The sequence below is a fragment of the Cyanistes caeruleus genome, chromosome 24 (assembly GCF_971803275.1).
Source record: "Cyanistes caeruleus chromosome 24, bCyaCae1.hap1.1, whole genome shotgun sequence".
NCBI classification, from domain to species: Eukaryota; Metazoa; Chordata; class Aves; order Passeriformes; family Paridae; genus Cyanistes; species Cyanistes caeruleus.
Genome location: NC_141724.1, coordinates 5,207,957 through 5,223,079, shown reverse-complemented (window position 1 = coordinate 5,223,079; position 15,123 = coordinate 5,207,957). Strand labels below are relative to the sequence as shown.

The 15,123-nt window shown below is 61.7% G+C and overlaps 1 protein-coding gene across 4 annotated transcripts in view; it reads right to left on the bottom strand.

Annotated features, from left to right (window-relative positions):
* LOC111939897 (receptor-type tyrosine-protein phosphatase V-like) overlaps window positions 1-12,535 on the bottom strand; it is a 41,576-nt gene extending 29,041 nt beyond the window's left edge. For 3 of the 4 annotated variants that reach the window (XR_015278996.1, XM_086861762.1, XM_086861761.1), the window contains exons 1-4: window positions 5,609-6,023; window positions 4,435-4,498; window positions 1,895-2,161; window positions 244-513 (exon numbers count right to left, since the gene is read on the bottom strand). Coding sequence is in view for 3 of the 4 variants with exons in the window: in XM_086861762.1 (XP_086717888.1) it covers window positions 244-513; window positions 1,895-2,161; window positions 4,435-4,498; window positions 5,609-5,674 (667 nt within the window). In the remaining variant the exon portion in view is untranslated. Of the gene's footprint in view, window positions 1-243; window positions 514-1,894; window positions 2,162-4,434; window positions 4,499-5,608; window positions 6,024-12,413 lie in introns of those variants that run through there. The other variant, XM_086861760.1, reaches the window with a different exon arrangement.
* Between the last annotated feature and the right edge of the window lie 2,588 nt (window positions 12,536-15,123).

Genomic DNA, 15,123 nt, shown 5'->3' with positions numbered 1-15,123 from the left:
AGCAGCCAAGAGATCCAGGGTCCCCAGACTGCCCCTCTGCCTTGGGAACAGCCAAACCCAAGCTGTGGGTGCTGCAAGGCAGTCCCAAAGTGTAAAATCTTCCCCTTGGCCCAGGCACTCGGCTCACGGTGGGGATGTGAAACACTCCAGCTGTTCCCCACAAAACACAAACTCCCCATCCCAAGCCTGGAGACCTCCTCCCCTGGCCACAGCCCTTGGGCAAGCACACCCATCACTCCTTACCTGTCCACTGGTGGACACTGGTGCTGGCCTGGCCGGAGCCAGCCAGCGTGCTGACCTTCAGGGCATACTCGCTGCCGGCCAGCAGCCCGCTGAAGAGGAAGGTGGAGGCGCTGGGCAGGAGGGACACGTTCCTCACCAGGCTCTGGGACTCGCTGTGCCACAGGCCCAGGCTGTAGCCGTCCCTCCGGCCGTGCCCGTGCGCCCAGGCCGCCCGCAGCGAGGCCGAGCTCCCGCCGCTGCTCAGGCTCAGGTTGTGGACAGGAGAGGGACCTGCAGGGACACGGCACAGCCGCTGCTGGCTGCTTGTCTGGGTGTGCCTCAGCTGGCAAAGTCGCCGGTGGAGCTTGTGAGGCGGTGCCAGGCAGCTGCACAGGACCCACTCACAGAATCCTGGAATGCTTTGGGTCGGAAGGGACCTTAAAGCTCTCCCAGTCCCACCCCCTGCCATGGACAGGGACATGCCCACTCTTCCAAGCTGTTCCAAACCCTGGCCAGCCTGGCCTTGGATGCTTCCAGTGATAGGGCAGCCAAAGTTTCTCTGGGCAACCTGTGCCAGGGCTTCACCATCCTCACAGGAGCTTCTTCCTAACATCCTGACCTAAACTTCTCCTCTGCCAGTTTAAAACTCTTCCTTCTTGTCCTGCCATCATCTGCCCATGTGAAAAGCCCCTATTTATCTATTTTCAAATCCCCCTTAGGCACTAAAAGGCATTTTAAGGTGACTCTGGAGCCTTCTCTCCAGGCAGAACAACCCCAGCTCTCTCAGCCTGTTTCCAGAGCAGAGGAGCTCCAGTAAGGATTCCCCAAGCAGAGCCCCATCACCCCCCTGACCATTCAGCAGCCCCCCATGGGCTGTGTGGGCTGCACCATCCCCCTGGATCAGTCTCAGCACTTACTCTGAACTGAGCAGGGAGGCTTGGTCAGGGCCAACACATGAAGGTGAACCCATCATCACCTGGAAGCTCAGCTGCTGACAGGTCCTGTGGGTCCTGTCACCTGCCTTTCCATGACAACCAGCTTCTGCTTCCACCACTGCTGCCTGACACCAGCCCTTCCACTGTCCACTCTCCTCCCTCCAGCTCTACTCTCCTCTGCTGGGTTTCCCACTGTCACCTGCACTGATTTACTCAAGGATCTTCTGGAGAGGTGCAGGCAAGGGCTGCCATCCTCACCTGAGCTGTGGAGCCACCAGCCCCGTCCCCCTCTCCAGCCCTTGGCACAGAGCAAGGCCTGGGGGTGAGAACAGGACAAACGGAGAAATGTTTCTCCATTTCTGAATTCCTACTGAAATCCTTGTGATTGACAGAGATGTGCCAAAACTGTGGAGCAGATGCTCCTTCCTTGTAGCTATTTCTAGACCTCCAGGAATGACATTTTCCACCCCTCATCTCTCTGCGAGCCACATCATGGGCTGGTCCATCATTACCTCCATTGCTCCAGGAGGAGGAGATACAGCATGAACCCAGCCCATATGAGGTGCAGGGGCAGGACCCTTCCTCCACCAGGATGAGGGAACAACCACTAAGACTCTGGGGACCCAGGAAGGACCCTAGTTCTTGGAAAAGTGAGGAAAAGCCCAACCTCCCAGGAAGCAGCAGGACTCCAAACAGCACAACAATCACTGAGCACTGAGGTCCTGGGCAGCCCTTACTTGTCTGTGCTGTGATGGTCTGGCTGGTGGTGTCCATGCAGGCCAGCGTGGCTGTCACCTCGATCTCGTACTGCGTGCCAGGAGTCAGCCCATGGAACCAGAAGCTGGTGGTGTTGGGTCCAGCAGACCCATTCTGCAGCAGCGTGCCTGACCCCAGGGAGGAGAGGGCGAGCAAATACCCCTGGGCACCTCCCTGTGGCTCATCCCAGGACAGAAGGAGGGAGTCTGACCGGTCATGGTCGCTCACGCTGACATTCAGGAGTGTACCTGCAGAGGCAAATCCGAAACTCTCAGCAGGGGTTGGTGGTGCTGGGTGCCAGGCTGCAGCTCCCAGCCACCCACCCTTGCTGGGGTGCACCAGGCACCGGCCACCACCCTGACCCCAGGGCTCTGAACAGCCTTTGGGAAAGGAGAGACCATAGAGAACACAAGAACCTTCAGAAACCTTCATGGACTCAGCTCAAAGGAAGCTGTCAAAGAGATGCTCCTAAGCATGGAGCATCTGCTCCACTGGAGAAAGACCAGAAGGCTTCAGGTCATCATGTGCTTTGTCCAGAGCCCTGGTTTGAGGCAGAGAACTTCCCTGGCTGGGTATAATCCATTGCTCATCACCTCGGTTGGCTTGAGCCCCCCAAAAATATGTTGGAGGCTCTGGGCCCATCATGAAGAAGCAGGACAATGGCAAGTCAGGGGACAGGATGGATATGGCAGGGGGCCATTGTGCCCTCTGCAATAGTCTCTGCCTCTGTGGGGGCTCTGACAGAGGAGGGGGCAAAGGCTGCTTTGGGGGAATCCAGACAACGGGCTGTCCCCACCCTGCCCAGTTCAGAGGTGACATGGGAAGAGTGGGACACTGCACACATGGAGCAATGTGGGAGCAGGCTCAGCCCCTGCTGAGCTGTGTCCCTGCCATGGCTGTGCTGCAGCAGCGAGGTCAGCGTGCTGGGGCAATGGAGAGTGTCTGGGGATGGGCACTGGCATACAGGGCTCAACCTAATTGCTGGCTCAGTGGCTGAAACTGCTGCTGAATTCCTGCCCTTAGAGCTGCTCAGGAGTCACCTACACAACAGCAGCCAGGCAGAGCCTGTCTGTCAGGCCCAAGCTGGTGGTGTGACCAGGGCAGGGTCCATCTCTGCCTCACAATGTCTCCAGCAGATTGTTACACACCCCCATCCTCAGCCTTGCTGTCAGTCACGGAACCATTTAGGTTGGAAAAGCCCTTTTAACATCCCTGAGTCCAACTGTTCCCCCAGCACTGCCAAGTCCAGCACTAACCCACGTCCCCAGGTGCCACATCCATGAGCTTTCTATTGCTCCCAGCCTTTGGAAAATTCCAGAACTGCTCTAGTGTTAATAAGACATTTGTGTAATAATTAGCACTTAAAATTTATGGCGTGCAACACGCTGTGACAGGCTTACATAGGGTCTGGCACAGTGAACCCAGCACAGTGACTGCCCCAGAGTCCTGCCATGGGGCACCCTTCACACAGCCAGGGAGGAGCAGTGTGAGCCTGGGATGGGGGCACTGCTCAGGAGCTGTGTGTGTCTTTCCCAGAGCTGAACATTCTCAGAACTACGTGCAACTTCTGCTCCATGCAATGCTGTGGTTTCACCTCTGCTGGTGAGGGCAAAGGGCCCTGAGGACAACAGATGGATGTGAACAGGATCACGTAGTGCCCCTGGGAAAGGCCCTCTCAGTGCCACCCCTGAGAAGTTTGAGTGCATATTTAGGATCAGACAGCTCAGGAAGGGTTAGTTAAATGTAGCTGGGTGCCCATGGGTGAGGTGTCTATACCTGGGCCAGCTGCCCTGGGCCACCCTCGCTTGTCAGCAGACACCCAGAGCAGCAGGCACAGCTGACCTGAAGGCAACCCACAGGCCATTGTCCTGCCTGGCATTCAGGCAGGGCTGGTTTATTACTGCAAGCTCTTTCTTATCTCCTGAAGGTATGAGTTCTCAGCCTGTGTTTCTCTGCTTGAGTTTCCAGCAGCTTCATCACCTGCCTCCCTCTGTCACCTTCCTGACATCTGCAGCACAAATGTACCTAAAACGGGCCCCCAGCACTGCTCATGTTCCCACTAACCACATCACAGACAGCACATGCACATACACCTCACACCCTGACAGGTGCCTGTGGATCAGCCAGGTGATTTCTCACTGGCACAGGCTGATGCCATGTGGGCACTGTGCTGGCTCCAGGCCTACAGCAGCCTTACAGATCCTGATCCTGCCCAGGCAGCTCCAAGGATCTGAGCAGGGCACCTGTGGCTGCGCTGCTGCTGAGTGAATTGTGATTCTGGTGCTCTGTGGAAGCACAGACCTCTGGAGCCCTGTCCATACAGCTGATTGCTGGAGAAGGATGGGACTGACTCTCCCCCTTCCCTGGGCACCATCTGTAGCTTGTAGTTAGCCCAAAGCAGAGTATTTACAAAGCTACTCTTAACTCCTAGAGTCCTGCTCCAGCCCATCTGCTCATCTCACCGCTCCAGGCACAGAGACCATCCCACCCTCAGCCTAGGAACCTCATTCCTGTCACTCACCTCTTTCACCAGGTGCATCCTGGCCCTCCAGCCCTGCCTGTGCCGTGCGGTTGCATCCCTGGCCCTGGGGATTGAAGGTCTCAGGTGAGAGAGGGGCAGGATGAGGGGGGCTGAGCTGAGACTGACACAGGGAGAGGTGTCCTGTGGCAGGCCAGGGGTCGAGCTGGCAGGCACAGGTCCCACCCTGACATGGCATCTGCGGGCTGTGACCCCTTTTCCAGGTCACTTCTCAGACCTCCTTTAGTCAAGGCAGGGAGACAGACTTGGCAGCTGCAGCTTGTGGGCTGCCCCAGCCTTCTGCACGGGTCCTGGGGCTGCACCAACACGGGGCCGTGCCCACAGGGGAACCACAGGCCACCAGAGCAGCCAGGGAACAGCATCTGGAGAGAGAGGGAGGGATTGAGCTCCGGACAGGATCTGGCAATCTCATTCCCTCTACAGGCACACCTCCTTGCCACCAAGGAGAGAGGATGGAAGGACCACAGACCTCAATCTGCCACCCTCCAGAGGCAGAGCAGAGTCCCTGGAGCCCCAGAGGCAGAGCAGAGTCCCCGGAGCCCCAGCAGAGTCCCCGGAGCCCCAGAGGCAGAGCAGAGCCCCCGGAGCCCCAGAGGCAGAGCAGAGTCCCCGGAGCCCCAGCAGAGTCCCCGGAGCCCCAGAGGCAGAGCAGAGTCCCCGGAGCCCCAGAGGCACAGCAGAGTCCCCGGAGCCCCTGGCACCCTCCCGGCTGCGGGGACACCCGACCTCTCACAGCCTGCTGGCAGCAGGGTGTGCCCGGCTTTGCACTGGCGTCAGTTCCCCCCACGTTAAAGGAAATGTCTCCTGCCCACTCCCTGTCCTGGAACAAGCCACAGCACAACCCTCATGTTCCCGGCGCTCTTTTCCCTCGGCTCTCGGACTCGTTCCCCAGCGATGGCTTTTGGCGAGGAGAGCGGAGCTGGGGAGCGCTGGTTGCAGGCGGTGCCTGGCGAGGGGCAGGGAGGGCAGGGAGGGCAGGGAGGGCCGGGGTCCCGGGCCGGGGTCCCGGGCCGGGGGGCAGCGGGGGAAGCGCTGCCGGGGATGCCGAACGCCGCTGATGTGGCGGCCAGAGAGAGGCACCCGCAGCCCCCGCGGCAGCGAGCCGGGAGCCGAGAGCTGCCGAGCCAAAGCGGGGAACGGGGAGTGGAGCTCTTACCTCTGCCAGGGTCCCTGCGAGCCGCGGCACCCACAGCAGCAGCAGCGGCAGCAGCGGTGGCCTCATGGGGGACCTGGTGGCAGCAGATCGGGGGGTGACAAGTTGGGTTGGGGGCGGTTTCTCAGCAGCGGCCGTCCCCGGGCAGCCCCTCGTCCCACGGCAGCCAGGAGCCGTGTCCCCGCATGCTTTCCGAGGGGACGGGATACATCAGCGGGGACACCTCTGTCCCTGCGCGGGGACAGAGCTCGCCTCCGGCCCCGGAGAAGCCCGGCGGGGGTGGCCGCCTCTCCCTGGGCGCATTTGCCGCTGTCCCCGCAGGACCGCGGCCTCTGCCGTGACTCCGCAGCCGGGCCGAGAGCTCCGCCCGGGAGGCTGTGCCGGGCTGCAGCCGCTCCGGCATCAGCAGCACCTCCGCGAGCTGCAGCGGGAGGAGCGGCAGGGGAGGAGACAGGAGCCGACTGATGGCGGCTCCGGGATGGGAGAACCGCCCGAAGCAGCCCCCAGAACGGGGCGGGAGCGGGGACGGCAGCGGTGGGATACTGGGACACCGGAGAGAACTGGGATAATGGAGAGAGCTGGGATACTGGAGAGATCTGGGATACTGGAGAGAGCTGGGATACTGGAGAGGACTGGGATACTGGAGAGAGTTGGGATACTGGAGAGAACTGGCGGAGCTGGGATGCCGGAGGGAGCTGGGATACTGGAGCGAGCCAGGGCACGAGTGTGGCCCTGGAGTGCTGTGCACGCTCGGCTCTCTCTGTGCCGCACCTTCAGCTCTGGGGGCTTTAATCCCTGCGCAGGTGCTGCCGGCGAGCGGGGGTTTGGGTACCCGCGGATTTGGGGTGTCTGTGCCGTGCCCCAGGCACGGGGTCCGCAGGCTGCTGCGGGGGAAGTGCACACTCCAAGGGGCTCCTGGGACTGGCATCTCGGGGGCTCGGAGGTGCCCAAAGCACGCTTTGCCCATCCGAGGGGGGTGAAGTGGGCAGTGGCCGGGTGCGAGGGGCTGCCCCGGGGTCGGGCTGTGCCCCCGGGATTGGGCTGTGCCCCCGGGATTGGGCTGTACCCCCGGTCGGGCTGTGCCCCCCGGGATTGGGCTGTGCCCCCGGGTCGGGCTGTGCCCCCGGGATTGGGCTGTGCCCCCGGGATTGGGCTGTGCCCCCGGGTCGGGCTGTGCCCCCCGGTCGGGCTGTGCCCCCGGTCGGGCTGTGCCCCCCGGTCGGGCTGTGACCCCCGGGATTGGGCTGTGCCCCCCGGCCGGGCTGTACCCCCGGGATTGGGCTGTGCCCCCCGGCCGGGCTGTGCCCCCCGGGATTGGGCTGTGCCCCCCGGGATTGGGCTGTGCCCCCCGGTCGGGCTGTGCCCCCCGGGTCGGGCTGTGCCCCCGGGATTGGGCTGTGCCCCCCGGGATTGGGCTGTGCCCCCCGGTCGGGCTGTGCCCGCCGGGATTGGGCTGTGCCCCCGGGATTGGGCTGTGCCCCCCGGGATTGGGCTGTGCCCCCCGGTCGGGCTGTGCCCCCCGGTCGGGCTGTGCCCCCGGGATTGGGCTGTGCCCCCCGGGATTGGGCTGTGCCCCCGGGTCGGGCTGTGCCCCCGGGATTGGGCTGTACCCCCGGGATTGGGCTGTACCCCCGGGATTGGGCTGTGCCCCCCGGGATTGGGCTGTGCCCCCCGGGATTGGGCTGTGCCCCCGGGTCGGGCTGTGCCCCCGGGATTGGGCTGTACCCCCGGGATTGGGCTGTACCCCCGGGATTGGGCTGTGCCCCCGAGATTGGGCTGTGCCCCCCGGGATTGGGCTGTGCCCCCCGGGATTGGGCTGTGCCCCCGGGATTGGGCTGTGCCCCCGGGTCGGGCTGTGCCCCCCGGGATTGGGCTGTGCCCCCCGGGATTGGGCTGTGCCCCCGGTCGGGCTGTGCCCCCCGGGATTGGGCTGTACCCCCCGGTCGGGCTGTGCCCCCGGTCGGGCTGTGCCCCCCGGGTCGGGCTGTGCCCCCCGGGATTGGGCTGTGCCCCCCGGGATTGGGCTGTGCCCCCCGGGATTGGGCTGTGCCCCCCGGGATTGGGCTGTGCCCCCGGGTCGGGCTGTGCCCCCCGGTCGGGCTGTGCCCCCCGGGATTGGGCTGTGCCCCCGGGTCGGGCTGTGCCCCCCGCTGCCTGCAGGGCCGGCTCTGGGGGCTCTGCCGTGCCTGGGCAGTGCACAGTGGCACGGTGCCAGCTCCCATTCACAGCAGAGATGCCATTGGCTTCACATCAGCGCTGGGGATCTGGGACAGTGCTGGAAGAGGCTCAGTGGTGCATCAGTCCGGCAGCCAGAACAGCCTTTGTGGCCGTGGGAGCCCATCCCAGTGGCCAGCACGGCCACCTCTGGGGGCTGTTCGAGCTGTGCTCATTACTGTGAGCCACATCCCCCCCACCTCTCTTCTGGAACACCAGAATCCCTCGACAAAAGACTCAGAAGTTTGTCAGGTGGGAGCTGTGACACAGAACAATCCCAGTATCTGCACAAAGACACGGGAAAGCTCCGGCTCTTGCATGCAATTGAGACAAGAGGGGGACACAGGGGACCTGGTCTAGGACCCATGTCCAAGCCCAGGTTCATACCCCAACCCTTCTGACAGCCCCCAGGCTGAGGAGCCAGCTGGGAGCGGGGACAGTGAACATGAATCCCCTTTCCTTTGCATGGGCAACAGTTCATTTCCCAGGTCCTGGCCAAATGGGACTGGTGCCAGGAGTCCAGGTCCGTGGTCACAGTCACGTCTCTGCAGAGCTCCCTGCCTAGAGTAGGCTGAGGATAAAGGGGCTCTGGCCCTGCAGCTCAGCCCAGCAGTGAGGGCTTGTTTGTCCCTTCTGCCTGGGACTCAGAAAGGTACAGCTCTACCACCAGAGCCTCTTTGTGTCACTGTCTCCAGACCCAGCCTTCCCCTACACCCTGGACACAGAGATCAGGGTGGGAGCAGAAGGCAATGCCTTGGCTCCAGCACAGACAAGATTTTTAACCTTTAGTGCCCACAGCTCCAAGGGCTGAATGCCAAAAATGCCGTAGGTGCATCTGCTCAAGTGATGGATGCCCAGGGTAACAGCTGTGGCTCTTAGAGATCCCCTGATAAGCATTTGGGACTGAGATCCACCAGCACCTGGGGCTGACCCATCAACCAGTGCCACTGCCAGCTCTGGGGTACCCATCCCTGCTTGGACACCAGCTTGATGGGCAGCTGGCCACCCCCTACTGACCTGAGTGCAGGTGAGTGCTCACAGGTATAGAGGGTGAGGTCCTCCAGCCCCTGGGATGAAGTACCTCCCCAGAAATGAGACAGGGGGAGATTTGGGTCTGATTGCTGCCGTCTCCAGTGGGCTAGGGACTGTTTTTAAAGGCCCCTTTCCAGAGCTGGGCAGCTGCAGCTGGCTGGGAGGAGGCTGAAGCTCCTCACTGCAGTGAGGGTTTGCCAGGTTTACCCGGGGGCCCAGGGCAGCATCAAGGAGGTTACAGCTGGTCCCCAAAACACAAAGGGGCTTTCAGTGGATGTCCCCACACAGGTCCATTGTGGGGTGCAGGCTGCCAGCACAGGTGACCACACTGTGGATGGGGAGCCTGGGGTTGTTGGCTGCCATGAGCAGCCTGGAGGGTCACTGGAGGGTGGCTGGGATAGAGGTGAGCGAGCAGTGCTGGGGCCTGTGGTGTCCCTGGTGTTGAAAGTGATGGAAGAGCTGATGGAGGAGTCCCCAGCTGATGAAACAGGGGCTGGAAGTGAGGAGGGAGGATCTTGCTGGACTGAGAATTCTGATTCAGGGACATGGGACAGGAGGGCCACTTGATTTTGAAGGAAAAAGATGATGCATGCCCCAGTGTTAAAGGCAGTGTCCCCTGCAGTGGTGGCATGGACAGGAGGTTTTCCCAGGCTAGAGCCAAGTCCTGCAGCTCCAAAGCAAACCAAAGTGCAGCTCCAGGCCAACAAGAGGACAAACCCAGCCCCTGGAGTCCTGGGACACTTCAGCTGGGTTGTCCCAGCTGGAGATAATCCGAGTCTGTGCATGCTGACTGCACCTGTCATCCCCACCTCCAGCCACAGCCTCTGCTGCTGTGGCCCTCTGAGGCACTGGCTCTGGACACTGGCTCGCCCAAGGAGCAAAGGGTCTGTTCTGCCTGCTCTGGTCCCTGGGCTGGGCAGCCAAGCAGGGATTTCTGGAACACATTTCCCTGGGATCTTGCTGCCATGCTGTGCCACTGCCCCACACCCCCCGAACCAGGAGGAGAGGTAACCTCACTCGGCATGAGGATGGGTTTGGGGGATGCCTTGCTGCCCACTAGGGTGGGATTGGCCTCTGAGCATGGACCAGGACCATTCCAGCAGCTTTTGCAGCCTCTGCATGTCCCGGTGGCACAGCAAGCTGTCACCCCCTGCCATGGGGCCCCGCTTATTTAACCTCGGGTCCCAGCGGCTGTGCTCCCTCAGCTCAGGGAGTTTGGGCTGTGGCTGCAGTGGAAACAGCCCAAAGCACTGCTGGGAGCCAAGCCCAGGCCCCATCCCTGGCGCCACAGGGCTCAGCAGCCTCCACAAGGGACAGAAGCTGCTCATCCTGTGCCAGTGCTGCCTTCCCCACGGTATCAGCGACACCGTGCCACCTCAGGAGGGACACAGAGAGATCTGGTACCCCCTCATTCAGCTGGGGATAGCAGATCTCCCCTCCAGCCCCCCCTGACCGTGAAGTCTTCAGCTGTGCCAAACCTAAAGACAACTGCACAAGTTTCTCCACCCAGCAGCTGGAAGCAGGCCTGGAAACTCAGGGGCTGCCGAGTCATCACATTTTCCGCAAAGCATTGAACGCTACCGCAAGGCACAGGGGGATGGGGACACACAGCTCGGCCAGGGCTGGAGGGGACAGGGGCTCTGCAGCCAAAACACCGCCTCTGGCAAGGGGCACAGCCCCAGCTGGCACTGCCCATGGCCTGTGCTCCAGGGGATCAGCAGAGATGGCAAAGGGGACCCTGACAGCGCGCCTGTCACTGTGTGTCAGGTCTTGCTCGTGCTGAGCTGAGGGACAACAGCCACACTGCAGCTCAAAGCCCTGCCTGGAAAAGGCTCTGGGCTGTTCTCCCAACCCCAGAGCAGGGTCCAGCCACTTTGTGCTCCATGCACTGGCCTGCTCTCCAGGTGCCCTGGGCATGGAGCTGGCAGCATTGCGTTTGTCCCTGCTAAAGCATCTCCTAGACCTGAGCGTGGTCCTGCACACCTAGAGGGAGTCAAGGCCTCCCTGGGCCTGCTGGGGTGAGGATGGGCAGGGTGGACAGAGTGCCTGCCTCTCCCAAGGGTCCCAGTTGTGTCACCGGGTCTCGTGTGAGGTGACAGTGGCAGGTGATGCTCTCAAGGCTGGGCACAGGCAGAGCCTTGCAAGGCCCCATGGAACAGCACATGGCTGAGGACACCCTGACAGGGACTCAAGCTGTCACTCAGAGAGCACAGCCATGGCCTGGTGCTGTGGGCAATGCTGGCACTGCACAGAGGAGCCTCTACCATTGTCTGGACATGCAGCCCTGATACCTCTGTGGGAGCTCTGCCATTTCTCCCTGGGCAGGATCCTGTGCATCCAGCCTGGCACCCTACAACAACATATGCCCAGGGACCCCATGACATGGGGTCTTATCCTCTGGGGATCCTATCCTGCCTCAGGCCAACACCAGCCCTTTGGTCCCTGTTCCTCAGCGTCTCTCAGTGCCACCAGCACTGTGAACTGCCCCAGGCCACAATTTCTCCCCTCTGCCACTCTGAGGTGCTGAGTGCTGCCCAGGGCTGTGGGGGAGGAACAAGAGGAACAGGCTGCTCCCAGGGCAGAACCTGCAGAGGATGCAGGTGCCAATGGGACCTCTCGCTTTGCAAGGTTCACACGCCATGCTTCTCCAGCCCTAAACCCTAGAGCACTGGGATGCTCCTTCTCCAACCCCTGGCAAGTGTTTAATCATTCCCACATGGAGCCCTGCCAGCGCCGCTGCCGCCTCCTGACCCACGCTCTGATTCCTTGGAGCTCTTCCCATTTCGCAGAGGCGGGAGGGCAGGCAGGCAGCGGGGGACATCACCCCTCTGCAGGGCAGGGCACAGCCACGCTGTCCTGCTGTGGCAGGAATGACTCTGTCACCTGGGTCACCTGGGTGATGCTCTCCTCTGCTGAGGCCGGGATGCCTGCGGGTGAGCAGCCGGCGCCTGGCAGGGCTGGGAGCGCAGGGCTGCGGTGACTCAGAGCACGCCCAAAGCCGGCAGAGCCGGGCAGACCTGCTCTGCACCCCCGGGCCCTGGCTGCGCCCCTGGGGCTCAGCAGGCTCCCCTTCCCCCGGCCAGGCAGCAGCGCTCACCGGGGAGGGCTGAGAGAGAGCAGCCTGGATAGTGCCGGCTCCAGATCTACTGCAAACAGTGCTGGGGCAGCAGCCGGCTCCAAAATCCCCCACCCTGTCCCCAATAGCCTGGGGGGGCTCCGCTCCCACCCTGTGAGGCATGGGGTCCGGCTGGCAGCAAGGGCACCCGCTGCTGCAGGGATGATGCACACAGAGCCAAGAAATAACCGTGAAGCAAATCCCAATGCCCGCTTGTGCCGCTGCATGGCGAGGGCCCGAGATCCCCCCTGCCCTGGCACAGCCTCCGAGTGCCAGGCTCTGCTCCTGAGCTGCCCATCCCCTGCTGCCCCCCCGGCGCTGTGAACTCAGGTTTGCCGGCACCGTGCCAGGGTGGCTCCACCATCCTTTTCCCACTGCGCACATCCCGGTTTTCCCCAGGTGTCCGGGTAAGAGGGAGGGGGACAAGGAGTGGGAGCCATGCCTTACCTGCTGGGTGTCCCTGGAGAGGTGCACAGCCCGTTCCTGTGCCCTGGCGTGTGCGGTGTCGCCTTGGCACGCTCACACTCACCCGTTCACTCCGCTTCTGCACAGCCCTGACGTTCAAGTCTGGGCTGGACCGGTGGGAAGGCCCGCCTGGGCTCGCCCAGCTCCCAGCTGCAGGATGCTGGGGAGGAGGCATCTGCTGGACAGGGATGTCTCCTGTGGCCCCTTGAGGGCAAGGGTCTGCACTCCTGGGGCAGGAGCTGTGTGCCAGCACTGCAGGTTTGGCACGGCTCGCTCCTTCCTGCGCCTTGCCAGAGTTTGTCCCACGTGCTGTGGTTTCAGCTGGGGACTCTGGGTCCTGCTGAGCATCCCCTTGTGCTGCTGCTGCAAAGAGGAACGGGGAGAGCCCCGGGACAGTGATGAAGTCAGGACAGGCATCCAGCCCACGCACCAGCCCTGAAGGTGTGTGTGGGTTGTGGTTGCCAAAGGCTTTGCTGCCTGCAGCCCCATCAGCCCAGGCACCACCCTGGAGTGAAGGCATCCTGACCCCTCAGTCCCTCATCAGGGGGATGGAGAGCAGCTGTATTGGCTCAGGAGGTGCAGAGCATCCCAAGAAGTTGTCCAGAATGGCATTATCCTCACCCTGGTGAACAGGGGGCAGCTGGTCCCTGGGGACAAGGAGAAGGGGCTTGCAGTGGGTTTGGAGGAGAGCTGGGAGCAGATCCCAAGGCGCTTCTACTCCTGTCTTGGTGGCTGTGGCAGCAGGAGGTGCAGTAGCCATGGCACTGAGTGTGAGCTCTCCTGTCTCCTCCAGTCCCAGCTGTGGGCAAGGTCTGGACCTCACAGGTCCCATCTCCTTGGCAGGATGAGCCCAGCTTAGGGGCAGTGGGTTCCTGCAGGTGGAGTTCTGCACCCAACCCTTGCCAGTCCCACAAAGGAGGGTCACAAACTTCAGCTGCCACTCAAGGTATTGCCTTCCCCCAAAGGGCACCCATCCCCTTCTCATCTGGGCTAAGCTTTCTGCAGGCAAGGAGAGGGACAGCAACAGGAAGCCCTGGACACCGCTGCCACACTCCACAGTGATGTGAAAACCCAGCCTCCAAATCTGGAAAACATCTCAGTTTCCAAATACTACCATGAGCTGAAAATCCCAAGTCAAAATGAAACCAGCCCCAGCCTTTGGTTCAAAGTTTCCTGTATAAAAACAAATCTACAGACAGCTGCATTTGCACACAAAAGGTTTTGTTTTCAGGAGGAAGGTTTCTTTTTCAGAGGAGTAAACAAAAAGCCTGCCCATCTTTCATGTCACAGGGTAGGAAGGAGATCTGCCTGGCAGCTCAGGTCACAGGCAGGGCATTGTCCCCTCTTACTGTCCCTCTCCCATGTGCCCTGGCCTGTGCCAGTGCCAACACCAACACCCCCACCACTGCCACCACCACTGCCACCACCACTGCCACCACCATCACCACTGCAGCAAGCCCTGGACTGAGGCTTTTCACACCCGTTCCTGTAGCTGTGACACCTTTGAGTGTCCCAGGGCATGGGGACAGGCAGTCCTGGGGAGCTGCAGCGTGGTGCCCAGGGGTGCTCCTGTCCCCTTGGCAGTGCCTGCTTGTGCAGCCCCTCAGCTCCTCCCTGGCGTCTCCCACAGCTCCTGAAGCCAAACACACCACGAGCTCATCTTTCAGACTGTCAGCAGTGCCTGCTGCTTTCTGTATCCAGCCCCCAGCTCAAGTAGCTCTGCTTCTTCACTGGAGCAGCTGGGGGGCTCCTTCTGGGTCCTTCTACTCCCCCAGGCCAGCCCCAGGGAGCCCCAACACCACCCTCCTCATGCTGAGGCACATTTGGAGCCTGCCTGCTCCCCAGGGCACTGCTGTGGGCAGCCACACATCTCAGCAGTAGCTGCTTCTTGGGACACATCCTGGCCACAGGCACGGCTCCCACAGGCACTGACTGCCAGAGGCTCTGCTGGCTCAGCCTGGCCTGCAGGCTGCTGCACTTCTGCTGAGGCAGTCTGTCCTGGGGTGAGTCCCTAAACCAAGACACAGCCACAGAGGGATGCAGGATCAGCATCCTCCACTCTTGCCTCCTGGCAGTTTTGTCTGTCCATTCAGCCACAACCTCTGCAGCTTGATTAGGGTCAGTGGGACCATTCACTGGGTCTTCCAGAGTGACACAGAGCTCAGCCTTGTCTCTCCAGGAGTCCCCAGTGAAGTGTCCATTGAATTGGACAACCTGATTTGAGGGTTTGGGGGCATGGAGCATCTGTAAGGCTTGGAGACCTGCCCAGATGCCAGGCTCAGAGTGCTGCTCCCTATCCCAAGCACTAGCAGAAGCTGTTTTCACCTCTGAGCTGGAGCACACCTGCCTTGCCTCAGTTTACCATCCACACAGCAGGAAGCAGAGATGCTCTGCTGGAGGGGAGGGAGAGCAGACTGGTAAAGTGATGCACCAAGCTTTTCTGAGCCTCCTCATCCCCTCCTGGGCTCTCATTAGCAGCACATTTGGCATCTGGCCTGCAAAGCCACGCTGTCCTGCATCTCTCCTGGGTGGTGGCTGGGTTGGGCTGGGCTGGGCTGGCTGCAAGGCCTGGAGGAACAGCCCCAGGGCTCAGAGGGATCAGCCCGCTCGGCTGGGAGAGCCTAAAACAACAAACATCGCAGAATAAGGGAATGTTTCACTGCTCCTTCTGGGTGAGTGGTTTCCTGTTTTC